Here is a 27,221-nt window from a genome sequence, read left to right as displayed (position 1 = left end):
CGTGTTTCATTTTTGATTGCTCACACAGATATACATAGACAAGAATGTGAAATAATATGGCAGATTCTTAAACACCCTCTGTATTCCGAAAATTGCTCGCTGCAGGATTGAAGGAGCATTAGGAGACTGAAAGACACCTAGAGTTAAAATAATAATACATAATAAATAACGATATTTTCAGGCAGGTTTCTGACTAACTCACTCAGTATGTTCTCCTTTCTTTTTTCCCCTTTTATGGCGAGTTTTTTTTTAAATAAATTTTAAGTTCTAATAATCAGGGTATTGAAATTATTAATTTAATATAGTTTGCATCACAAATAATTTTAAACTATAAGAAACATAATCACGTAGACCGTTAGATAGTCACCACTAGGAAAAGTTAATATAAAATTGGTCTGTGTATATGGTATCTCTGGATATTTAGAAGAGAAACAGTTTATCTTTAGTAATTTTAAAAAATGCTTCTGTCGTCCATACCTGTATAATCAGAACAGTAAAGCTGAAGTTTAGATACGATTTTTAAACCCAATGTAACAGAAAGGATATTGCTATTTTTAACTGAAGGGAAATAGTAAATGCAATTTATCTACTAATGCGCTATAGAGCTTGCATATAGGCTTTGGCATTTGGATAAATAGTCTGTAGGAATTTTCAGTCTTAATTGAATGGGAATTGCTGGATCACCTCTTAAAGAATTTATTTCCATTGAAAACTAACCAGTTCCAGAAATTTTAAAATGGAAATGTGTATAGAACTTGAGATAAGTGCTCATGAAATTAGAATTATACACTGAACATTTTAAATAAAGCAGAGGCAAGCCTATGTACACACACTATAACTTTAGATAGATAGATAGATAGATAGATAGATCGTCATACATACAGTATGTATACAGACATATACACTCAGAGTCATATGTCTGCAATTTAAAGGTTTGACTCTTTCTTTGTAAATGCATCCCTTCCTATGAGAATTTAATTATAACACAACTACATAATCAATGAAAATCCCGTTTCCAAACTATTTGTATTCACTGTAGCCTATATGAGCCCTGAAAAGTTTAAAAACGAATGATCAAAAAGGACATTCAATTTTCAAATACTTCCCAAGTCCTTGCAGCCAGAAGAAATCTTGATCATGTACGTTAAGGATAAATGTTGTGCCTGTGATCTAAACAAGGGCTGCAGCTCCTATTTCTGTTTGGTCTATGTACACAATAGCCGGCAGCCCTAGATCCCCTGCACAAGGCCCAGTGAGGTCGCTGTTGCTCATTCAGCCTCAATGGAATGTCGGCGCCGGGACACACTGTAATAATGATCGTAACCGAGGCCTTGTGAGCCACAGGGAAATGGGGGTTTGGCCGATTTTAAATCACTTCTGGTTACCCCTTCACCTCCGGTAAAGTCCTTTTGTGTAATATATGATTAATCCCTGGACATATGTAGAAGCAGACTTAGATTTTACGTACACTCAAGGCTGAGATGGACACGAAATAACACAACAGTGTGCAGGCAAAAAAAAAAAGTGACACAATGATATAAAGTATCTTAACAAAAAAAATGAGACTCCGTCTCTGGTCTGGTTGCAATCGCTACCTTTGCTTACTTATATTGACGCTACATTGCAAGGACTCAGGATGACAGAGTATATGAATATTGCCACGCAATTAAACTGTAACGCATTTAAAAAATCCAGCCAAAAAAAACAAAACAAAACAAAACAGAGCAATTGCTGAGCAGAATGTAAAGCGCACCTGACCTTGAATGGAGACGACAAGATATATTTAAAAATTCCGTAAGCCAGCAGGCTCACTCAAGAACTAGCTAACCTTGAAGAATTCCCCAAGATTTCCCCCTTGGCTGCAATGTTTATTGGGAAGTGAATGAACCTTCGTTGCAGCTAGGAAACAATGGCATTGGGACTTGACGCCTACAGATAGCTTCAGCTGTAAGATTTCTTCCGTAGTAAGCCAACTCGCACTATCATACCTGGTGATGATTTCAACTGAAGTAATTAAGGCAGTTTCGTGCTGCAGAGAGAAAGGTGGAGCCCCAACAACATGAAACTACCTAAACCACAGAACAGTTCTCAGCGCTCTAATTATTACGCTCCCCATAGCCGTGTTCCTTACGCAAGGATCCCGCTATAAAAATAAAACCAGAAATGTGACCAAAACATTCCACCTCCCGTCGCTCCCCCACAGCCTACACCGGTCACCGACTCCAAGCTGGCTAGGAGTTTTTAAAATGTGTGCGTGGGAGGGGATAGTCTCTTGTGAGTTTTTCTTCTAATTCTCCATGCACATGAAAAAAATGAAGAAAAGCCGTGCGCGGTAATGGTACATCATAAAAAGCTGAAGACTCGCCATAAGCCCGGGTTAAGTCTATCTCCGCCGCCCCTCCCCCCGAAAGAAAGAAGCCGTTATTCAGGTTCTATATTTTGTCCCCCCCTAGTGCAAAACTCTTTATTACTTAACATGCAGCAAGGAAAGAAAAAGCATATTAAATAAGCCTGACAACATGCAGCCAGGTAGAAAGGCAGAGGATACTGATGGGTAAAAGTGGCTAGGACCTGTTTGATAAGAAGAACAAGACCTTAATACCCTCATTTACATGTGCTCACCTTTATGATTTTCTTCTGAGCCATCTGCTAAAGCTAGATTTTTCACCGTCCTTTGGAGTCAAAGACTTCAGCATATTTCAAGGTGTTTTATTTTTCAAAAAAAATAAACAAATACAAATCAATACGCTACACTCAAGAAATAGTAATTTGCTTCCTCTGTCTATGCAGCTCCTCACTCAACTGAAACCACTCGTCCAAGACAGCAACAATCCAGATATACTAGCAAGTCATAAAACTGAACAAAAGCCGACAAACCTTACTGCACCATTGCTATATGGCCCAGACAAATTACGACCGTCTAGGTAATATTTAAATAGATTCCTAAAGTAATTGCAGGGTGTTTAGGCAACTATTCCTGTTGTAAAAGTTCTTGAAGACATAAAGTAGAACCTGAGGATAAACAGTCACAAAAAGAGGTAAAATTAAAAGGATTCATTCCACGTCTTTTATTCTTCTATGAGAACATAAACATCGTCTTTTCACGCACAGCAGCATTACAATATTAATTTATTCCGATTTAAGGTAAGTACTAGATAGAGCTAGAACTAACATTTATAATAATGATAGATGCATTTGCTTAAACCAGTATCGTCATTTTTATAATAATAGACATTTATACATATCTGTATTTATATTTCCCCCTTTTTTTTCTTTGCACCTACACGTTTGACCTTTTTAATGCATGTAACTTCACAGTATAAAGGATAGACGGACACATTCTCCCTCTCTCTTTGGCTCAGCAAGTCCTTCTGATGTTCAATGAACTTAGCTAGCAAAAGGGACTATTTTTTTTTCTCAAGACAGGGGGGGATTGTTGTGTGCTTGTCATGCGTTACCAGCGGTAACGTCATGTATAGACAAAAATCCACTAATTCCACATATTTAAGCAAAACTACAATATGGTCAATATCTACAACCAGACAGAGTGGGTGAAATTCAGAGGTAAGTGTAATAATTTAGTCCATAAGCAACACGAGATCTTTTATATCCTTAAAGAGAAGAGGTCTCATTTTCCTGGCCAATTTTAAAGCTTCAGATATTGGTTGTTATGTTAAAGGAAAAGGAAAAGAAAACAGAGCCTAACACCAGTTCCCTGGAAGCCCTTCTTTTAAAGCATGCCTGCATTTAATTATTGGAACTCCTGCCATTTGGGGGTGAAAAAGCTGAGCTCCCATTCCATAGAACTATGGCAATACTTCAATTATTCATTATTAAGCTATACACGGTCCACATATACCTTTTATCGTTTAAAATTGCAACGCGCCTTTAACCGGGTTTGCTTACTTTTTCAAGAGGAAAAATATATATTTGCAGCTCTTGATATCATGTCTGTGTTTCAAGGTTAAAGAAGCAAATAACATCAAGGCAATTGTAAAGGAACAAAGGCGGCACACACGGAATTTTATGCATCATTATGGCTTCCCCCTTCCCTCCCCCAGAAATAGCTATAAAGAAGTTATGGACATACTGAGAATGTATAAAATCCTTAATCCATACAGGTGCAGATTACTAAAGCCTAGGAAAATGATACTGGCTCTTTAAACCATAAAAAAATGTGTTTATAGGTTTATCAAGAAAAATTAAAGTTGGCTGTGAGCTCCCGAATTCTATTCTCTCTGTTCATTTTCTTCAGTTTCATTCTGCGGTTCTGAAACCAGATTTTAACTTGTCTGTCTGTTAGGTGGACTGTGCGGCTGATCTCTAGGCGACGCTCACGAGTCAGGTACATATTGAATAGAAACTCCTTTTCCAGCTCGAGAGTTTGGTGCTTGGTATAGGGGCATCGTTTCTTTCTGCCACTTTTTGCGGTTAGCCAGTTTGCTGCATTTTCTCCTTTTGAATTGCCTAGTTTTAAGAAAGTAAAAAAGGGACATTACCAGATGACAGAGGCAAAGGGGTTCCTCAAATTGCGCCCCCTGGTCACAGTTCTAATTTGGGGAGTCCTTGCGGGCACCTCAGCCTCTTGTTTAGAGTAGCTGGCGTTTCCTTTAAAAAATCTAGCCTCCAAAAGCCCCGGGAGATCATTAAAACTGAATGTCTGTGTTTCCATTTTCCTAATGAAAAGAATTGTTGGCTCCTACAGTGATAGAGATACGTCAGTGGTCAGTTAATTTAATGGAAGTGGCTTTTTAAATGGCTCCCCCGCCCAACCTTTGTGTTGCAGTTTAGTTTATTCTTTCTGTTTTTCAAAACTGCGGATTTAAACTTTATAAGCGAGCTTTGCAGCTGGAAGACAAGATGAGCTATTTCGCCTTATTTCCCGCTTAACTAGGAAGCTTCTACCCAGTTTTAAAAACAAACTAAGGTCCCTTTGTAGGTGTTTGTTGCTATTATTTAGATATTGATTTGTTAGCGGAGTGAGTGATGGGTTTGATTTTCCTTTTTTGTTTAATAGAGCAACTGCATTAGATCTAAAAAAATCAATTGTAAAATGATCAGCAACTTAAAAGTCTGACAATATCGCCCACTAGGGTTTTATTTTTGCCTATGGGATCACAATAATAAATAATAGCAGCCCTGTTATCTGTTGAAGTCACTGAAGGATATTCGTGGAGCATTCATCAGTCTAATTTGATAGCAGTTCATAGAAAGAACATTTCAACGCGCCAGTTATTTTGAAAAGCATTCTGGATCGTAAAATATAACTTACCCCCTTAATGGGTTTATTTATTGGCACTGCCTATTGCTTATTTTGGATGCTTTACAAACATCTATGTTATCTCTTAGGCACCCTCACATCAACTGGGAAGATGGATCTCTGTTTTTCTATATGTTTAAACCGCATGCAGATTAAGGTTTGCCCAGAGCGGAGGCTTTAACATTTAAACTATAGGATGGACATTATTTTTTACTACATCCCCACGCCCAAATATTAAAAAGTTCAGAAGGTCAGTCTGAGCGGCGCTTCTTGCCAGCTCTGCAGGCTGCTCGAATCCTCCTCTCCATTTGTGATGTAACTATCATCCTCGCACGGTTTTTATTTGCTTACCTATGGGTTCTTTCTCAGGAGAGTGTTTGCTGCTTTCTGACGGAGCTGGGGAGAGTTCTTCTGCGGTCGAAGACGAAGCCTGCGCGTCTTCCTCCCTCTGGGAGACGCAAGCCAAGGTGTTGGGGGAAGCCTCCTCCGTCTCTGTCCTCCCCGCTTCTGTTGGGACTGAAGGCAAAGATGGAGCCGCATCAAAACGAACTTGGGGCTGCGGTGTGAACTGGGAAGCAACAACTTGCCCAGCACTGTAGCTCTTGGAAGTGCCATAAGCTTGAGACAAGCGGAAGTAGCCTGGGACAGGAACCCCACTAGCGTTGTTCATGGGACAGACCTCAGCGTTTAGCCTTGGAAAAGTAGATAGGTCTGTGGCAGCTGCACCTTTCGGACATTTGTCTGAATCATAGAGGCAGTAAGAGTTCTCCTCTTTAATGTTTTGAGCGAAAGAGCAGGAGGTAGCCTGCTGGGTTTCAGGCTCTTCCAGGCGACAGGATCTTGGGGGCTCTAGCCAGACCTCCATCCCTGACATGTAAGCATGAGACGTGGGGACCATGTTTTGAGCAGCACCTTCATTGCGTTTGCTCAAAACTGGGAAAAGTCCGCAGCTTTGCAACCCATAGGACAAATCGGCCGCCTGTGGCAAAAAGACACTACTGTTGGGATAGTAGCCGCCGCCTCCTCCTCCTCCGCCTCCTCCTCCTTCCCCTCTGCCTGAGCTGATCAAGGAGTCTACCAAAAAAGAGTTTGCAGCCGGGCTCTCTGAGCATGACATTGTTGTGGAATAATTTGGCGAAGGGAGCCGATAGCCCTTTCTGGCTGACATTTCTTGTGCAAAACATGCTGAATATGATTAGAGATACCCCCGCACCACGGCAAATGCTTACAGCCAATGGAAACCCAAGCCCTACCAGCAACCCCTCCCAGTTTGGTTTCGTATGCAGAGAGCTGGTCTCAGGTCGACCTCTGTATTTAGAATATATATATGTATATTAATGTGTAATATCTATTTCCATATAGACGCACACCTACATCTACCCATATCTATCTCTATAGGTAGATATAGGGTATACGTGTATGCGGAGATACAGTTGCACACTGACAAGTATAAAACAATTTCCTACCTTATTTTAGGGTTATCATACGCTATACTCTTCTATTATCACATTCACTGCTATAAAGTGGCAGAGCAGTCTGATGTTTATTATTTCCTAACATGAAGCGGGATATAAATAAACCTTTTATTATCACTTCTTTTCCTACAGTTGGGCTTTCCGGAAGTAAGGCGTGCTCGCCTTGTTGCACCCCCTGTGTTTGTGATGATATTAATAAAGCCAGGAATCCTCTGTTTTTTTACGGCTGGGGACTGTGACATTTTATTTGATTGCCTACTTTTAAAAATTGTTATTATTTATCACGCACCAGTTGACACTATAAAGGATTCTGGCTCCTGTAGCCTTAAATTATTAAGAAATTAGCTATTCCCAGACTACCATCACCACCAAATGTGAATTACTGTAAACTAGTCTGAAATGTACTAGAGATGAATAGTTGTTGGCTAGAGTACTGAAGAATCAATTAATAACTAATGCCATTGTGGCAGAATATTGTGATTGCCTCTTCTAATACTATGGTTCACCTTGGATTTGTCCCTAAATCTGGTTAACATTTCAAATGAAAAGACAGAAGTCACAGAGAGAATCCAAATCTAAACAGTGAAAATGGATTCCCACATGATATCACCCGCCCTCTGTGTTTATATATCGGTAATTATGTTTTAAATTTTCTCATTTGAATCATTCACTGTGAATCTGTTAAAATGTACCGTCCATTTCCTCAGTAAAATACTAAAACAACTAATCCTGGGATATTAGACAATGCTGTACAGTCAATGTGTAATTGTAGCGGAGCTCCTAGGCAGAGCGCAGACAGACAGGCACGCAGACCGAGCGTTGGATAGACTTTTAGTAATGAAATAGCTGGATGATGGTTCACTTATATCATCTCTCTTTTCTGCTATTTTAAAATCATACAACTGACCTGGAGAAATGATGGTCTTTTGTGCAAGGTCTAAGGCTGCGTGGGATTTTTAAATATTTTTAAAGCATTCGGTGACACATTCCCGCTTAGCATATGGGTCTTCTGTTTAAAACACAAAGCTGATCCTCAGATCCTAGGAGCAAAGGATCGGTTGTCTTTGGCTTCCCGATGAGTACAAATAACCATTTGAAAAATAAATATTGCTCATTAAATCTTAATGCTCGCCTCATTCTGGCACCCAGTTCTGCCATAAAGCCAGCCGTAACCAATAAGAATGCCAAGGAAACAGTTAAAGTGGTCATTTGGCTTCCTTTCTGACCACGCTTGACTGTGTCAGTCAGAACAGGCAGGCGTTCAGCCATACACTCCTGCAGCGCATACCCTTGGCGTTCAAAGCATCTAGGAGAATATTACAAGAATAACAGTGTCAACTGTACTCTGTACATTTCCCCTCGATCTATTGATCTGTCGAGCCTCACGTGGTTTAATATTTTAGTGTTTGCCTACAACGAGGAAATTCCTTTCCACATTTTGACATTCCCCTAGACAAGTTATTTTGAAACGTACAGAAAACAGCGGGACACAAATGTCAGTTTCCATGGGCAAATTAAGCTGAAGGGGCCCTCCCAAGGTTCTTTCCCTGTCAGTTGGAAACGCTGTGAGCTGGTAGAGGTTGTTACAACTTTGCAGTGCCCATAAAATCTTTATGGAAATGCTGCTTATTTTTCAAATGTTATCTAATGAGCGTTATACCATTGCTTACATACGACTGCCAAGTAGGATGTAATGATCGAATGCAGTGATTTGGGGACATCAAACAGCCTATCGGAACCCCTCTATTTTTTTCTTTTCCTGCTGTAATATTGTGTGTATTTCCCAAACTCGACTTACCCCACAATGTGTTAATGTGTGATAGACAAACCCTTATCAGATTCCTGTGAGGGCCATATCACTGCTAACAAAATTAATACCATATAAGGAACCAGTTTATTGGCTAGTATACAGGAAGGTTATTATCAATAGGCTTAGCGTTATAAATACAGATCTAAATGAAATGAAATGTGACCCTTAGTTCCAAGTTCCAAATACATTTCTCTACCCAAATCAGGTATACAATTTACACCGGAGAAGTCTGCTCTTGTGGCATGTTTATTTTGTATTTGACAAATTATATAGAAATGGATTGCAAATCTAGAAACAGTAACGCTTGAAATCCTCCCCAAACTGTTTTTTTTAAATAATCAGCTAGTTTTTAACATTAAAATTAGTTTTGTAGTAAAGTGAAAAAGGATCATAGAAAAAGTATGTAAAATCCTTGGCAGCCTAAAGAAAATGATTGCAAATTTTATAAAAAGAATTGGATTTGCCTTTTTAAACAATGCTAAAGCAAAGAAATCAGGGAGATGAAATACAAGACACAGACTAATCAAAGAAAGAAAACAGGTTTTAACACAACACTTTCTTTTATCCTTTGTAGCAAAAGATCTGCCACAGAGGGATTGATTTTTAGCATTAGTAATGCTGATTACTTTAACCCAAAGGATAGTTATTCACCTATAACTTGCAACAGGAAACAGAAATCTATGCCCTTTATTGTTTTGTTTATAGTAATGAACAGTGTTGCTTTGATGGTCAAAGCACTTAGTCTAGATCATGAACTCAACTCGGCTATGTATTATCTGTGCTTTCTTTAATCGCTAACAAGGCCAAGGCAAATAGTAACTAACATCATCAAACCCAGTGAAGTAAAACTAATAATGTTCACTTGATTCTTAACTATAAAAGCTAATGGCCAATTTTGGATAAACTAAACTAATTTGGCATGCAGCGTGTGTAGCTACTACATTTTAAACACTTAACAATGTGTCTCTTGAAGATTATCCCCACCTTAAAGAAATTTTGAATAATATTGTCTATTCCAAGGGACGAGAAATAGTTTATTCTAAGTTCTGCTTATATAAGCAAAACCATCTGGAGGTAAATACAAATAAGCAAGTACAGTTTTAAAAGCATCAAAGCAAGTAAAAGTGTTATTTGGCGGAGAATGTAAATTAATGGCATACACAGACAACTAGATCAAAATAAAACTTTACCGATCTAAAAAAAAGTGTAATGGATTTATTAATAGAGTCGTTAAACTCTTTTATTGATTAGACTAAAAATTAAAAACTAAAAGAAATAAATTAAAAAGGACAGCTCACTCTCATGCAAACTCTGGTTCGAAATTTTAAAATGCATCAAGCAAAATAATGATTTACCTCTTTCTTATTTCCTAGACAAAACAAAAGGTACAACACTGTTAATTGGCTGGTGCTATTTTGTATGCTAATTAAAATATGCTTTTGTTTCTGACGTGGGCAAATTGCAATATGCTAAAATGTAAATCCTCCTTAAGTTTGTCATGGGCGTGTGTACGCCGCCTATATGAGTATATAGAGGTAGGTTACATTGTATAAATCTAAAAAAACTAATGCAGTCAGTGAATACTTATTTAATATTAGAACTGTCAGTTGTCAGGACGTTGTATGTGTGCCAGATTTACTTTTCTTTCTGGATTTGATCCAAAGAAGGCGGCTTTCAATCAGGAGGTTTAGAAACCGTGTCTATGCCAAGAAAGGTGATAAATGACTAGCTCACTAATTTTTATCTTTACTAGAAATTGTTTCATGCTATAAGGGACAAAATGAACCTTGGGATGTTTTAGCAGGTTATCCTTTTTGAAATTGAGGTTGCAATTTAATTTGTTTTCCAGCCGTCTGAAGGCCTTCTATCTTCTGAATATATTTTATATTTTGTGTGCCGTTTTACTAATTTTGATTAGCAATGTATTTTGCATATAACTCTGATGAGCCCTCTCCGAAGTATAGACCCTTATGATTACTATACAGTATAAAAAATTACACCAGAACAATTTTTAAGGATTTACCTAATCACTAACCTCCGTGAGACCGCTGCCTTCTAGTGCTTTCTAATGTCTATGTAGCCCTTAATACGGTACAGACGTAGAGATCTGTCTTTTAATATAGATTTAGGACAGACAGTAATATTAAACATTTAAAGTTATATAGCTACTGTCTTTTTTGCGACTACCTTCTCCTTAAATGCAGTTTTGATGTAAAGTATAAGTATCCCTTTTCGAGGTGGAGGCAGCTTGAGAGCTAGCTAGATTGTTAGATAGATATTGGCCTCAAATTGCAATTTTAGACCATTAGATGAAAAGGGTGTGACAAAACATTATGAAAAACCTCCCCTTATAGGAAGTGGTATCACTAGCACGCGAAATAGAATTGTGTCCATGAATAATTAACGCAAAGTAAACACTGAGATTTTTTTAGACTCTTTCCTCCAAAACACGCGATCCCAAACCATGTGAAATAATAAACAGTTATTGTAAGAAGCAAGCTTGTTTTTTTTAAATATTGTCCTATGACCAAGACCATCAGTAAACAATTTGTAACCAGAGGGCGCTTTAACTACCGCTGGGGTCTCTTTGATTTATTCATTTGAGTACTGCATGGGGGAAGGGAACAACAAGGAAAATATTTTATCAAATATGCTAAACCTAATCTGACTGGTGTAAAATAGAATTTACTAAAAGGGCTTTCGGTATTCGTCCCGCTTTATATTGAGGTGCCTTTTTAAGCATTGATGCCTATCCGCGGAAGTAAAAAATATCAAAATTCTTATACTTTTAATGTAATATATTTGCTTAATACATAGATTCTGATAATGATCTAAAGTACATTTCATAATGATTGCATGTGGGTTTTTAACAATTCACTCAACATTTCTCTAAACATGTTTTAAATGATCTTTTCGTGCAAAATATTGCAGACCAGTTTCATTAGTCTCGTTTTACGATTGCATAGTATTACAATCAAGAAGCAAAGTTTAAATTAACTGTATTTGAATCTTATATTTAAAAGCAAAGTACTCAGCCTATAGTACCCTGTGTACTAAAATATGCGGCTAAACTAGTGAATTCACATAGAACCACACATTTTTCAAATGCAGACTTTATAAAGAAGAGTGGAAGTGTAGAAACAGGAGAAATAACCAGAAGTAGAGTAGCTGCTAAATTACACGTTGAAGATACGTTAGAGACTACATCCCAACTCACGCCTTAGAAAATGGGTATGTTTGACCTGTATCCATCTGCAACAGTGTTCTATCTGTGATAGATAGATAATGAATATTTTAAAGTTATTCAAACACTCACTTAATACGCAATCAAATATGTTATTCCTTGTGCAAGCGACTTTAACTATACGTTTACCAACATCTATTTCCAGCTGCAACTAAGAAAAGAGTAAAGTTTGCCTCAGAATAGTGACGTTTTAAAACAAATATTGTCCTAGCCATTCCATTAAAATTTTGACCAATAAGCAAACTACGGTTCAAGTCCAATAAGAACATCAAAATTACCTGTCATTTTCAGTGTATGTTATCATAGCTCTATTTGACTGAAGACTCTTAGTGTTCTTCACATAAATGTCAAGTTTCATCATATTTCCAGTGCAACGATTTGTATAATTGGAAGAAATCTACAGTATTCTTCTGAAAAAAAATCCCCATAACGTGGATTTTTCCATACTGTTAGCCAAAACTTTATTAAGTACAAGAAAATTAGTCAACTAAAACTTAGAAAGTCTATTAAATATTCTTTCATGTATTAAGTTTCATAACTAACTTTTTTGAATAGTTTTCCTCCCTATAGTTCTCCTCCAAAATGCTTAACTGAAACAAAACAAATAAAGCTCATGCAAACTTTCCAAGAACTAGTTTGATAACAGCCCATTCCATTTTAATTTCTGTACGTATGGCAGATCTAAGCACTTACCTTCATGCTTTTTTCTAACCAAAGTCAGTCGGGATTAAATTTTTCAGGAATGCCTTGAGAAATGTTTAACTTCATGTGTCAAGTAAGCAATCCACTGAAGCTACTTTTGCCAACCGTAGCATACAAAGTGCAATAATTTAACGTGCTGCTGCTAGAATGTAAAGTGAACAAAGGCCAAGATTTTTTTTCCAGGGGTTCTCTTCTCCCTCTGCGGCTTTGACATTGATCTGAAGCACGCCATCTAGTGGCAATCGGGCACCTGAGGCACAGTGACTGACTAACGAATTCAGATTCACTATTTTAATAAAAGGATGCTAGAGACTGGGTACAGACAAGTATTATTCAGATCTAATTTCTATATCTAAGAAATTGCTGAGACCTTCTGCTTAGTTTATAGCAGGGCATTCCAGATATGCAAATGAACAAGTCATGGACACTTTTTATAATCACATTGTCACAGCAACACAGAGGATGCGTTTTTACTGGGTTAGGAAATCAAATCCCAACCAGAGAAACGCCATGGCTCAACTGCTTCCAGGAGTAGCCATGAATACCAGTTAATTTTTAACTAGGAAAGGAAGCTTCTTGCTAAACACTCACTGCCATTCATCTCTCTCTCTCTCTGTATCTATCCGTCCATCTCTTTTAAAACTTGCATACCATTGTGGCATTCTAGACAAACAAACAAAGAAGCAAACTGCCCTTTTTCTCATTTTTTTAAACATTTCTTTTGACGAGACGTTGTCTGACTGGGTGGGGGTTGTCAACCAGAGGTCCAGAGCCATTTAGCCCTTCACCTCAAGGTTATGGGTGATGTCCAAAGCAATACAGAAGTTCAAAGCCAGTAAACAATTCAAAAACAGAATGCACTTTCTTTTCCTGATTAAGATTAGAACAAGGATTAGAGATTAAAATTCCATTCTCCATACCACAGTCTCATCTAGACATTGTTTTCCCAACTTTTGTTTCCCCCCCCCTTCCAGATCAAGGACAATTTCATACAGCCCAGTTCCACCACTCTCACGCATGGAAGGCTTTTAGAAGAAAACAGTGTTCTCACTCCTTTACACACACGTCAGCTCATTTTAATATTCGCTTTAGGGTTATGGTGATAAAATGTTCCCAAATATTACTGATACTAAAAATAATTTTAAAATGGTTCGTCCAGACAGGTGTGGTCTGAAATAAACAATATATTTTAATTCCTAGAACATAACAAGTTATTGTCTTGTGTGTATTTTACAGCTGAGAACAAAGGCGTGATATTTACAGTGAATTACCAAAAGCATTATTTTTCCTCTTTTTAATCCATTGAAATTTAGATTTAAATGAGCTTTGGTCTGCATGTTTATTCACCAGTGTGAACATTGTCCTTTGGCTGATAGTGCAGGATTAGAAAAAATAGGTGTGTAACTTGCACAGTAGATTTTGATTGTAAAATTTAGATTAGATAAAACAATACACAGTAATGTAACACCAAAATAAAAATATAAAGTTTCCATTTTTTTATTTCCTTGTGCGCTGTTCCATTGTATACATGCAACCAAATACTTTCGCGTATTAAAAGAAAACTGTATATACATATAGATGATAGATATTGAAAACAGTGATGTAATACAAAGATATTGCATTTTGTGAACTGTGTAAAAAGAAATTACATCCATTTGGTAAGCTGATTGTTCAAAAATAATTATCACCAATTTGTTGCTCATGTAGAGAAAAAAAGGCACCCTATCATCTCAAAGGGGGAAAAAACTATGTAAAAATGTATTAAAACAAAATAGGTAATGTTTTTTATTTACAAGTCTTGTAAAACACTGTTCCTGTATGAAATATACATTCACGTACTCTCAACAGCAAATTACTTTAACGATAGAATATCGTATCCTTTGTAAACTGATATAGAATTTTAAATATTTTTTAAATTGCATTTTTCTCGCTTTGGTTCCTGCAGGACAATATATATATTTATATATATATTTATATGTATATGTATATGTTTAAAAGAACTCCGAACAACTATCCATTCTTTGTATATGTCGCCTGAGGGACGAAGTAGAGCTCATGACATTTAAAGTAGACAACAACATATGAAAACAAAATTACCATATTTACATTGTTCGGCTTCTGAATAAATTCCTTACAAGCAACCTTCTAAAGAAACAGAAGATTAAATTAGTTTGGTGATTCAAATGTTAGTGCATTTTACAAATCCAAGTTACAGTTAAGTGTTGTGTGGTATTTACCAAACTCTCGTTCGCCACAGGTATTTCCTGAAGAAAGTTTGTGAGCCAGAAGCCAGAAGGTTAGTTTTTTATTTATTTTTTTCTTTTAAAACTTTGGAATTCATTTAACCATCTTTTTAACGTTTAAATATGGGCATCATGATTAGTTTTTAAAAGGATGGCAAGGTATAGACAGTTGTTATAAATAAATCGAGAGCTAATATGACAACTGCTAAACATTTTATTTTCAGTGATTGTTTCTTTACGATATATGGCAAATTTATGCCTGACATATTTTTAAAGTAAATAATCAAGTCTTTCATATCACACACCCCCGCACCCAATAAAGCACGATTATATCCATCACTTCGTCTTTACTATAACTTTCTTGATTGGCTTTGTAAAGGAATATGTATTTATTTTTATTTAAATCAATTAGTAATGGAGCACTGCTCTAACATAGAAATTCTCTTCCGAAGGAAAAAAATATTATTTTGCGAAGCTTTGTTTTGCAGTGGTCCTCAGCACGTAAACTCGACATGTAATTTCCACACACACATTCCACAGTAAAACAAGGGAACAAGATAAACAATAGTTAAACAGTGAATAGGCAAAGTTTCACTTCCCACTTTTAATTACTGAAACCAGAACAGAACGAGCGGAAGTGTCTGTAAAGGTAAGAGGTATGAATTTTGCACTCAGAACAAAGATTATGGCTGGCCTGTTGGCGCTAGATGCCATGTGTGTCAGCATCAAATCAATTCCAGTTGATATGTAAATATCAAAAATTAAAAAATTAAAAGTCCAGAGTTGATTTACATGTATGTAAAATCATAGGTCTCATAGTCCCGTCAGTTACACACCTCCTTCTTAAATGTAACCCTGTGGCTTGACCTTGTCAAGGGCGAAATCTGAATTTAATCTCATTTTGAAAAACGCTATGAGTTTTAAAGTAGTGGATTAGCTGAGTAATATTGTAATCGGTCCCTGTTAATTTTTTTTTCTTTCATTCTTCTGTTTTGAAACCATATTTTTACTTGACGGTCGGTCAAATTGAGCATTCGGGAAAGCTGGAGGCGTTTCTCTTTGTTTATATAGACACTGAAGAAGAATTCTCTTTCTAATTCTCTAATCTGATATTTGGTGTATGGGCATCTCTTTTTACGGGTACGTTGTCCACCTGTGGAATGAAAAAAGGCAGAAGTGTTTGAAACTTGGTACTGGGAAAAGCTCAGTCAATGGGCAAATCTGTGAAGTGTTTTGCCTACTCCCTGGGTATAACGGTTAGGTCCTATTCTACAGGCTAGCTCTTTACCTTACCGGGCTTTCTATGAGGAAAGGATACAGAATGTGCAGAGCCCACATTTCTTCATGTGAAAAAGCAATGATGGCAAACACCGTGTCACTTCGGCAAAAGGGGACAGGCATAATACAGAACAAGTATTAGAGTACCTGCCACATTATTTCTGCCTGCACTTTTCAAAAGCTATATGCGATGCTTGGTACCATGGTGTGACAGACTCCACAAACAGCTGCACATAGACATTTCTGTTTTAATCACCTGGTTCACTCCAGCTGACATTATGTTAGCAGGGTTAGTAAACACATTTGCAACCCCAGTCTTTCTCCAGACTATTACAATTGATTTTTATTCTGTCTACAAATCCTGGCTTTACATTTCCATTCATGTGTTCCCCCCTCTTTTTTTTTAATCAGTGGAAATGGCACTGCGTCTAAGGCTGCTACTAAATCGTTGCATTCTGATTGACTCCGCTGTTTTTTAAAATGCAGGTATATAACTATAATAGCAATGTCGTCTCTCAATTTGCCACAGTAGGCTTAAAGTTCAGTACGAAGAGTAGTTCTGTTTGGAAGGTTTTCAAGGTTCAAAAGCTCTTTAAATTAAATATTTGTCTTATCCCTTTTTAAAAAAAATCTTCCTTTTCTGGTACAGGCCACTGTAGAGGTATTTTTCAAAGTTGTTTACTTGCTTTGCCTTTTTAAAAAACACATATAAAATCAGACTTTGACAGATTGAAAAACAATTGTAAGTAACAGACTGTTGAACAGAAGGCAACACGTAATTGCCATAATGCCTAGGTAAAATGGCTTCCTTTAGACAAAAAGGCCAGCTTTAGGTTAATTTGTTTCTTTTTAATATATTGCTACAGTTCAGGCGGCTACTTTATCTGCTAAACACTATGCTAGTGCAATCGTTAAAATGGTGATGGCTTTGAATTCAGCCCCTAACTAGACTTCTGGTGCAACACATGGCTTTTATAAAATCACTGAATTACCTTGATATCAAAGGAGTCAGGATCCCTTTTTGGTGACTTTACAGGCACAAACGTACGTTATTATATTTTCGAGAGTTTGACCACAGAGCCCCTTTTATTTAAACAAAAAGTAAAAAAAGGGAAGGAAAACGAATTTTTTAAAGGCATCCATTGGCCGGTGGGTATTTCACGGCCAATTTCAGCACTAAACACGTGATCTTGCCGTTTATAACAAAGTTTTGTTGGGGGAAATCTAAAGGCCCTTCATAAACCTTATATGCTTATAAAACAGCATATAAAAATTTAACAGCGGTGGTGCGCTAGATTTCAAACTCCCTTTCATAAAGCGCTTGGGCGCTGCCTTTATACGTACTGGAGCTGCTGGATTTCTCCTCATTGTTGCCGGAAGATGACTCCGGGCTGCTGCTGCTCTCTGTCCTCCTCCGCCTCTCCTTCTCCTCTGCTGCTGCTGCTGCTACCGCCTCTCTGCTGCAGCCGCCTTCCGAACTTGAAGTTGCAGTAGCTGTCGCAGACATTTTCTCGCCATTCTTGTCTCCCGAATAGTCCGCCGAGGACAGGTTTTCCGTGGTGCCATACGCCGTCTCGAAAAACTGGTCGAAAGCCTGGGGCAGGACCCCGTTCCTCCCCACCGTGCTATAGAAATTGGACGAGACGGCGGTGGTGGGGTGGTAGACGTTTGCTGTGTTTTTGCCGAACATCTCGCCCATGCTAGCCGTGTTGGTGGCAGGCAGGCAGTCTCTGTGCATGATCTCCTCTGCTGAGTAGCAGTGGGGCAGATTGTTCCTGGGGTGCCATTTACTGGCGGGGTCAATGGCATACTCCCTGAAGGTAACTTCTCTCACAGGTTGGACCTGGGGTAGGTTGGAAGAGTAGGAGTATGTCATAGGGCGAGAAGACGGGGTCTGGGGCAAAAAAGAAGGGAGGCTGGAGAAATCAGGACCCGAGACGTAGTAAGTACAACTTGGCAAATACATGTTAGAGGAACAAGGAACACGCTCATCAAAATCCATCATTAGGCTACCTCGGGTTCTCCGCATTAGCTGAGCTTAACATGATTCTCTAATGCAGCTGCCTCTTTGAAGCAGATCCGTGAAGTAAGAAATTTGGAGACGTAAGCTGACGTGGAAATCTATCCCCATCCTTAGCAGGGAGGTGCTGGTCATGTGACCAAATGTTGAAATTGACAAGCTGCAAGTATGGGCCCTTTTTTCTTTGTAGCCATCTCAGGGGAAGCAACAGATCGTCACTTTGGTATTCTCACCAAAAGCACGTAATCTAAAATATAACTCATGTTTTCCTTGTTCACCCTCAGAGAACAAAAAGACGCATGACACTTTTTCCTACTTATCAGTTTGACCAATTGCACCAGGTCGCTGTGGAGTAGAAAGAATTAGCAATTCCCACATGTTAGGTGAGACCTTTTTTATTTGTATACAGTATTTGCAAAAAAATCAAGAGAAATTAAATGATTGTTTTTTTCCTGCCATCTGATTTCTAGCATTGAATGCTTCCAGAGCAGTCGGTCGGTATTTTTTTGTTTGTGCAGAAGATAGTCGCCCTGCAGGGTTTTGCTTGGAAGAATGTGCCAGGGTCAAGTCTGTACTGATTTTCATGGTGAATAGATTACATGCTCGCATTCATGTTCACTTCCGAAGCGCTTAGTGTCTTCCTTTCCTTTTTAACATATTAACCTCAAATACCCTGTCCGGTTTTATCCAAGTTTTGCTAGAGATATTTAATAACATTTTATTCCCATCGTGAAGGTTTTCCTTTTGCCGTTTCTCCAAAGCGTTGCTTTCTTTATTTGCAATGTTAGGAAGTCCTTTAAATTCCAGACCACTGCGTAAAGAGGGCATCTGATCTCTTTGCCTAAACAGTGCTGCTAAATACCTGGGAAACCAATGGATGTTGGGCTATTCCGATTTCACAAATATTCTATGTTTAATTGCCAGAAGCCTTGTTAAAAATATTTTTTCATCCTATTAACCCCTAAAAACAAACTTGCAGCACCCAGATACTTTTATTTTTTCTTCAGACCATCGCTGGACGTTGAGATCTAGATAGACCTATTTTAAAAACGTAGTGAAGCTTTTACTAGTGTTGCATGAAGGGGATGATGTGGAAAGCGGATTGTACAGGGCAGAGACTAAAAAGTATTTCTTTGCCAACAGAAATGCACATCCCATCGAATGATCTTTGCCAAAGAAAACAGAGAAATAAGCCAGCACCTTTTGAGGTATGAACAACCTTAAGCTGTTGAAAAAAATTTTTTTTTTCCTATTCTGCTTATCGAGATCAGAAAAGAAATATTTAGGTTCTGGCTCATTTTAATCAAAACAGTAAAACAGAATTACACTAAGGCCACAAATTGTGAAGTTGGTGTAATTAAGAAATTGGAAATATTTCACCATCTCTGTTCCTGTGGACCTGGGCGAGCAATGGAAGGAAAATTAAAAATATGAAGATAACATTTTTGAATTTTTCTACGTCCACAATGTAGTGGAAGTATTTATATATCAGGGGAAAGTTCTATTGTAAATTTTGGAGATCTTCGGTATTTAAATGTCAACATCGATTTGTTTATTTATTGCTTAGCTTATCATAACTGACTTAATAACAAATCTTATCATGTTGTGCACTGACTAAATATTCCCATTATGTATTTTCGCTAAATTATAGTTAACTATTACATTTGAATTCAAGCTGTAAATATCAACATTATCAAGTAATTACTTTGTAGTGGAGTAAACTAATTTATTAGCATTAATGTTTATATCCCTTTTTTATTTTACAAGGGTTACGAATCACAAATCAAATGCTCTGGACATATCCCTTTAATGAACTCTTTATTTTGGTGTGCTGCAAGAACTTTTATGCTCCCTCAGTGTTTGGGAGCTGAACTTGAAATTATTAATTAATCTTCAAGCTTGACATATTTGCCAGAAAGTGGATGGAAGTAAGAGATATGCATGTCATCAGAGTGCTACCTGAAGACTCCATTGTCGTTTGGGGATTGTAAAAATGATTTTAAGCCGCAGAAGAACTCTGCAGCATCCATGCTTAGTCTTCTTCCTTAATTCTACACTTTTGCCTCTATGTAGTTTCCCCTTTGCCTTTTTACCAAAAAAAAAAAAAGAAAAAGAAGAAAAAAAGACTCTTTTGCTCTCTGAGTACTGTTCATCTCCCTCCTCCCTCCCTTTCAATTCTTGATATTAAAATCTATTCTCCCCTTCCAGACAAAAGGAATGTATAAAGGATTTCAGCGATTTTGAGATAACAAAGGCGCCACCATTGCAGAGGTTCGCCCCGCCTCTGTGTGATGGCAAACAAATTCTTGCACTTGTATTAGGGCTTTGAAGGCTATAATTGAACACGGCGCGTCTAGGAGAACCGAAACCAGTTCTAGACTGACCTGCGGTTTTATAGCACTTTTGGCAGTCAACTTCAGCTTGTGTCAGAACAGACATGACAGAGCTGACCAACGGTTAATCGGGAGACACCACCTACTTGGAATCGCTGCAGTCCCCTCATAATTAAATAAATCTCAAACCTTGGGGATAGAACGGGCTGCAGTTCTGAAAAAAAGGTTTGTATGTGGCTATTTCCTGCTCCTATTTACATTCAATTTCTGTCGTGCAGTTAAAGACTCTGACTTGCTGTTTTCATTTATGCCTATTTGAAACAAAGGGAAATCATGGGATGAAGGCAAGAACGCAATTAATAATGCAAGTCCAGCTAACATTATATTAAAGGACACTCACAGCCTATGCAGAATATACATGCTTAGTTTTGATGGTTTGCTATGTATTTTCCCTGAGAAGTAGGGTACTTAGTCTGTTAGAACATGCTTTAACACGAGAGAAAACAAAATGCATCCTGACAAATGATTACATCTGTAGAACAATTAGAAACGATTATTGAAAAGATTTAAGGGTGCAGCTAGTGTAAGAATAAGCAGACACCCAAGGCGGGGTTAGTTCTCTGCTTTATTTGCTGCTAAGTGAAACAGACATAATATACGCGTAAAGCCCAGGAATGTCTGGGTAATTGCAGTAAGACTGCTCTTATGTTGCTATTTCAAACACAATTATACTGTTTATTATTTTGTCTAATTATGAATTGCTCTTTTAATACAGTCATTGGGACTTCCGCGTTTAGAAAGCAAATAACACCGTGCATTGCCCCTGCTAACCACAGTGAGAACAGCAAAAACAAAAGAAAGCATTTCATTTTGAGAAGCAAAATGCATTCAGTCCTCTTTTACAACCATTTCGTCTGGCTGAGAGAGGGCAATGTGTATAATCAAGTTATGTGCTTTGCAACTGCGCTGCATGTCATTCTAGATACATTTAACAATGGACGCAAATATCGCTAATAGGTGAATGCACTTTATAAGCAGATTGGGTCATGTCTACCTATACGAAGCGAAGAAAAACTAATCCATACTTTGGAGCGATATAAACAAAGCTAGGATGTCACGTCCAGAGTTTGTATATATCTGGTGTGCAGAAGGAACTTTTAAAGACAATATAGGGGATCTTTAAAAGGTCAAGTTCTATAATGTGTAAAATGTTGCCACTTTGTATAATATTTGTAGGGGGTTTCATAAAAACAAATCGCACTATAATTTATATTAAATATTAGGGTGAATACCCGTGTTTCACAGTAGAAGTGTATACTAAGTGTAACTTATATGTAAAACGAGTTAACTAAAATATTACACCTTTATTGATTTTTGAAAATTAGCCTATTTTCAATAAGCATGCTTTTTGATAGAATTTTGATGTCTCCAAAATTATGCACTAATTAATTATTACAGCATATGGCTATTGTATGCTTTTCTTTCTATATACATGCAGTTATTATAGTAGGGCAATATTAGGAAATACGCAACATATTTCGGCCAACGAAAACCTCATAACTACTTTCTTTCTAATTAAAATTCCCTATAAGGTCGCAACACTTTGAAAAAAATTGTCTTAATTGTAATTGTTTAAATTTCCTGACGATTGTTTGAATTAAACATTATTTAAGACTTACTAGTTCTCTACTCAGCTATTTTTCGCTTTTCCTTTTGGACCACTATAGTACTGAGCTATACGGTAATAACCAAAATATAGTTTTTCACCTAAACACATTTCTTTAACATTTTAAGAAAAAATAATTGTAACAATATTTTGATAATGGATTTCAAACACTAATACCTCAGCTATTACAGCTAGTCGGGATTTATCAAAAGAGCAATGCATTTCCAAAATTATGATACGGAATAGTTTCTTTATTATTCAAAACCAGGCGCTACTTAATTCTAGTCATATTATGGAGGTGCAAATTTATATATAAAGAGAAAGCAAATGTAAATACAAAACTGAGTCACAGTTCAACTGAAGTCTTGGTATATTTAACGGTATTAAATTAATTATGACGAATAAGCTTTTAAAAACAATTTTTACTTACCAAGTTGGAGACTGTACATGATTTTATTAGCATTGAAAATGTTGTATGTTAAAGTTACAATGTTTGGAAAAATGATTTTCCTTTATCGTGGTCTCTTTTAATACTTAAATAAGACTTACGACGATATGAATAAAGCTACACGATTTTAGCATTTATTATTTCAAATTTACTTAGAATGATGCTCGATATCGAATAGCTGTTACTGAAAGTAAGGCAACATTCCGATAATTGTAAGAAATATAAACACAGAGGTGTTTCTCTTTTTAACAAGGAATTTATTCTGCTAAATAGAATAATCTCTTTCAACTGTTATTTCCTGTTCTTTTTAACCAAAATATTAGATATTATTTATAACATACCACAAGCACCGTTTTAAGTGCTGAGTCTTTCTCTCATTATTCTGTTTCCGAAAACGTGTTTTTCTGGAAAGCGTCGAGACCCAGAGTATACATTTGCCTACAATGTCATGGTATTTTTGTGTACCATCTGTAAGAGAATCGAGGCAGGTCAAAAATAAGGTGGGCATACGGAGGTGTTATATTGGACGTCTAGGTGTTTCTGAAATTGTTTGACTGTCAACGGTACCATAAATATCTTCCTTTCTCTACTTGATTGTGCAGCTATATTTTCCCAATACATGAAAACATACAGTAACTAATTTATTTCCATGTATCCACATACAGGTGCAAGAGACTTCTGACAAATGTGGGGCGCAGGGGATGAGTGTCCAACCCAGTTGTTCTAAAGTGTCTGCGAAAGCAAAATTCTTCGCGTGTTATATTTTGATATAGAAAGCCGGACACTTTTAACTGAGTTCCACCCATATTCAAATCCACAGATGACTAGGATAATTAACGTCACCTGTAGTAAACAGGTTCCAATCACCTTTCATGAAGATGTATTTTATGTGGAATTAATCATAGTTGTTTAGACACTATCTCCAATATTTATTTCAATATACCTAGTTATAAAACAATAAGACTATACCTCAATCCTTACATAAAATGTACAGACTCTTGATCTCCTGATGCAAAGTCCACAGAGATTTGACCCACAACCGTTTGCTTACAAAATTGGCGCGCCGTCTGGGAACTGCGATGCTGTTTATCTAAACAACAGAAACAACCCCGCCAGAACATTCCATTGCCTACATATATTTAGAAGTATTGCTACAGGTGATGCCTTGAACTTGACCTTAGGTATGTTAATCAATGAAATACATGCTGGGAGAAAAATCTGATTGTATTGCCTCCTACAGAAGGTTATTTTGTTACATTGGAATTCAGGGTTACAACAACGAAGTTCAATTCCTGTGGTATATATAATATGCTCTTAATGCTAAGATTGTGAAGTTATAGGCAATAAAATGTCGCTATGGCGAGACAAACTCTTTTTATTTTGGTTGTTCTTGGGGGCTGAGATCCGCAATTTGCTGTGCATCCTTTAAAAAAAAAAGATCACTTGGATTCTCAGCTAAATCCGATTGTAGAATACTCAGTGTTTTCGCTAATGCATGTTGAATTTTAACAGCGATAGATTAAGGGTTTTTAAAAAAATATTTTGTCCGCTCACCAAAAAAAAAATAAAAATTAGATTCTACTATGCCACCCTGCTAACTGTATAGGAGAGCCCTACTCAAGAATCGTGAAACACACCGACCTAAAGACATTTCTTCATCAAGGATTGTTTCAGGGGGCGGGTACAGGAAGTATCATTATACTGAGCCTGTCAAACCAACGACTTCGAACATTAACATATTCTGATGGACTCTAAGAACTGTACTATAGTAAAGGTAACCCTGTATTTATGTAATTTTTAAATTGTAAAACACAAGTTTAAAAGAAGTTGTGGATTGTAAAATGTAATAGCTTTACCACACACGTTTTATATTTTCTGTAAGGTCTTCTTCCTTTTGTGTACTGTATTTTAGCTATGCAAATAAAATACAAGGGTGCTTATACAAATATTTCCCCCACAAATCCTAATATGATTTGTCTTGAATATTCCGGGTTCAACATGTCCATCGTATTGTCAATTTCCTTTTTCTGGCCCATGTCTAGCAATGGTACAAACATCAGTATATATTTAAATGAAACTATTTAGCAACACAACAATACCATTTTATATCAGGCACTTCTCAAAGTCCAACAAAACAAGCAGAGCTGAGATGTGGATCTCTAGTCGGTCCCTTTTTCCTGTTTATTCAATGTGGTATTTTTATTTTGTTAAAGCTGTTTATATTTAGACATATGCCAACCATTAGCTACGGCTGAAAGCAATTCAAGCTTTCTTTGTATTAACAACTATTCATTTTTATGTCTACCCAGCGGCATCCCGAAGTTTAAGAACAGACTGGCCTAAAATACTGTGCTTTCCGATTATTTTTAACCCAGGCTGGGTACAGTGGCGAATTTCTGATATACTAAGCAAATCAAACTATGCGGGGGGAGTTTGAATCAAAGTGATTAAAATTAACTTCGGATTCGTTTAAATTGGCCAGTTACAAAATCCTGTGGAAATTTGTTTTCGGACATTCCACATATGGCCAAACCCAGGCAGGTTAAATAACCATCCTAAGGGAGCATGAAGGAAATTCGTCCATGGATGGCTTTATTCTTGTAGGGTTTTTCCCCTCTCCTTAATTCTCTTGCAAGATTAAATAATAACAAAAAGAGGAAAAATTACTCGGAAAGAAACTCAATTACCTTTGAGCAAACTCTTAGAGAAACAGACAAATACAAATCCAATTATCCAGCACCGTCACTACATGCACCCTCTAATCTTGGGTTTGACACTCCCGGCACCTTTCATCTTTCTTTAACACTAAAACCCTTTTGTTGTTTCCACCTCTGTTGTGCTCCTTAGCATCTTTTGGCAAGTTGAAGCCTTGCCCCCAAGCGACCATCAGAATTAATACTTTTATAAATGGCTTGATCGTCACCATTAGCCGCGCTAATTCCCCCAAACTTCTGAAGCAAAATCTGTACTTCTGTTTATATCATGGGGGAGAGCTACATTGGAGGGTTAAGTAGGGGAAGAGGAGGAGGAGTGGGGCTGAAAAACCGCCGCAAAGGCCTTCCAAATGACATTGCTGTACAAATCACCGGTCCCACACTGTTTTGAATTCAACATCAGCAGCAGGGAGAGGGAAACCATTGAGCAAGATCGAGGAAAAACATTTAAATCTTACCCCAGTGTCCGAAATCTTCTTCCCTTGTGCAAACATCAAAACCCGGAGACTAATAGCTAGGATCCCGCGCCTCGCTTGATAGCACTCCAGACACCCACTCAGTAGTGGCTTTCCTATACATACAATACACCTGGTCCACAAAAGGATTTCTTCTGGAACTGGAAAGGTTTTTAATCGCACCCAGGCACGCAAAGAAACTGAGCCGCTAAGGCGCATAAGCTTTCTCACAGACTTCAGCCTAGCCTACTTGGAAAAGGCACCAGTGTGACAAGCTAAGTATTTCTTTTCTCAGTCCTGCTAAAATTTCCGACTGAAATTCTAATACAACAAGGTAATTGCAGTAGGCTAACTGCAATATAATTCCGTGTATTCCCATCGCCATAGAGGAAAAGTCCAAGAGTTTTTGATCACTGGACACACTGACGTTCCCTCTCCAATACACCGTGGGTCACGGTACAGTAATGACCGTGGATTGTGCGTTGTAGGACTTGACCTTTACTACGTAGAGGAGGGCGCTTTCTTTCACGCTGCAGGAGGAGAGGGGGGAAGGGAAGATGCTCTCCTAGGGGATCTTTAATCAGAAATCAGATCTAGGAGCGGCAAAGACCATTGCATTTCAGCACGCCATATTTTCACTGGGTCGTTTTCGCAGAGCGTTAATGAACATTTGCATTTCCTAGATGCAGCTAATGAGCCAAATCCCTACAAAAGGGGCAATTAGCAAGGAAAGAATAGGAGGCTTCCAAGAAAAGAAGCAACAATAGGCTAAAACACCCAAGCCAATCCCACATTTTGCGAGAACTGTCCCACCAGAAAATAATTGTAATGTCTGCTGTCAACATGGTCCGTAGTTTATTGGAGAACAAGTATAATTTGGGAAAGAAAAGACTATCCCTCATATTTTTTCTACTCCTCAACCACAAGAAAATCTTTAAGGACGTCTCTTCAAATCATCATTTTAAGTTCATTTAAAAGTTCCGAATGACAACAACCCGCCTTTTGATAGCATCTCTTTTTTGTATTAAGCACTGTTTTGATTTCATTGCTAACGCTGCCTACACAGACACTGAAATGTGTATTTTACTTAAGACAGCAACATTTTGTAAACTTAAATTTATAGTTTGGCGGGCTAGATACTTACCGTTTGTTCAGACATGAAAAAAATAAAGTCATTTCCACAGAAGCGTGACATAATTTTATATCCCAATAATTACAATTTTAAGCACCACAGTTGGTTTCTTTCGAAATGATTTCTTAGAAATCCAGTAATTTTAAACGGAAGTATTTTTAAGAAAGAGGAAAAAGACATAGTTTTGCCGTTAAACTAATCCCCTTTAGGAAATATGCTGCTGTCAAGTTTTATTTCCCGTTGCAAACCACCTTTGTTACTGCCAGGAGTTAAAGGCGGAGATAGATTAAATACCATCTTATTCTCTTGCTGTGGAAAAAAAATACAAAACATTTGTTTTACTCTTCCGTCGTCATCAAATATCATAAAACATTTCTAGTCTATGGGAATTCTAAATCCAATGTTCTAAGGACGTCAGGCATTAGAAGATTATAAATCAAC

At 37.4% G+C, this 27,221-nt stretch overlaps 2 protein-coding genes across 2 annotated transcripts; both read right to left on the bottom strand.

Moving 5' to 3' along the window:
• Nucleotides 1-3,109: 3,109 nt before the first annotated feature.
• Nucleotides 3,110-6,428, bottom strand: HOXA10 (homeobox A10). The gene is made up of 2 exons (XM_045005973.1): nucleotides 5,612-6,428; nucleotides 3,110-4,467 (listed from the first exon to the last, which is right to left on the bottom strand). The coding sequence occupies exons 1-2, from the start codon at nucleotides 6,426-6,428 to the stop codon at nucleotides 4,193-4,195; spliced, it is 1,092 nt and encodes a 363-aa protein (XP_044861908.1). The 3' UTR covers nucleotides 3,110-4,192.
• A 9,041-nt stretch (nucleotides 6,429-15,469) lies between these two features.
• On the bottom strand, nucleotides 15,470-18,081 carry HOXA11 (homeobox A11). Its single transcript, XM_045006302.1, has 2 exons — nucleotides 17,357-18,081; nucleotides 15,470-15,887 (listed from the first exon to the last, which is right to left on the bottom strand). The coding sequence occupies exons 1-2, from the start codon at nucleotides 18,039-18,041 to the stop codon at nucleotides 15,655-15,657; spliced, it is 918 nt and encodes a 305-aa protein (XP_044862237.1). The 5' UTR covers nucleotides 18,042-18,081; the 3' UTR covers nucleotides 15,470-15,654.
• Between the last annotated feature and the right edge of the window lie 9,140 nt (nucleotides 18,082-27,221).

The sequence above is a fragment of the Mauremys mutica genome, chromosome 2 (genome assembly GCF_020497125.1).
Source record: "Mauremys mutica isolate MM-2020 ecotype Southern chromosome 2, ASM2049712v1, whole genome shotgun sequence".
Lineage (NCBI taxonomy): Eukaryota > Metazoa > Chordata > Testudines > Geoemydidae > Mauremys > Mauremys mutica.
This window is presented reverse-complemented; position numbering and strand designations above follow the sequence as displayed.

Coding starts and splice junctions, on each gene's coding strand:
- HOXA10 (XM_045005973.1), bottom strand. CDS start 6,428: ATGTCAGCCAGAAAGGGCTATCGGCTCCCTTCGCCAAATTATTCCACA. Junction 4,468..5,611: donor TCCTGAGAAAGAACCCATAG/GTAAGCAAATAA, acceptor TCTTAAAACTAG/GCAATTCAAAAGGAGAAAAT.
- HOXA11 (XM_045006302.1), bottom strand. CDS start 18,041: ATGCGGAGAACCCGAGGTAGCCTAATGATGGATTTTGATGAGCGTGTT. Junction 15,888..17,356: donor GGAGAAATCCAGCAGCTCCA/GTACGTATAAAG, acceptor TTCATTCCACAG/GTGGACAACGTACCCGTAAA.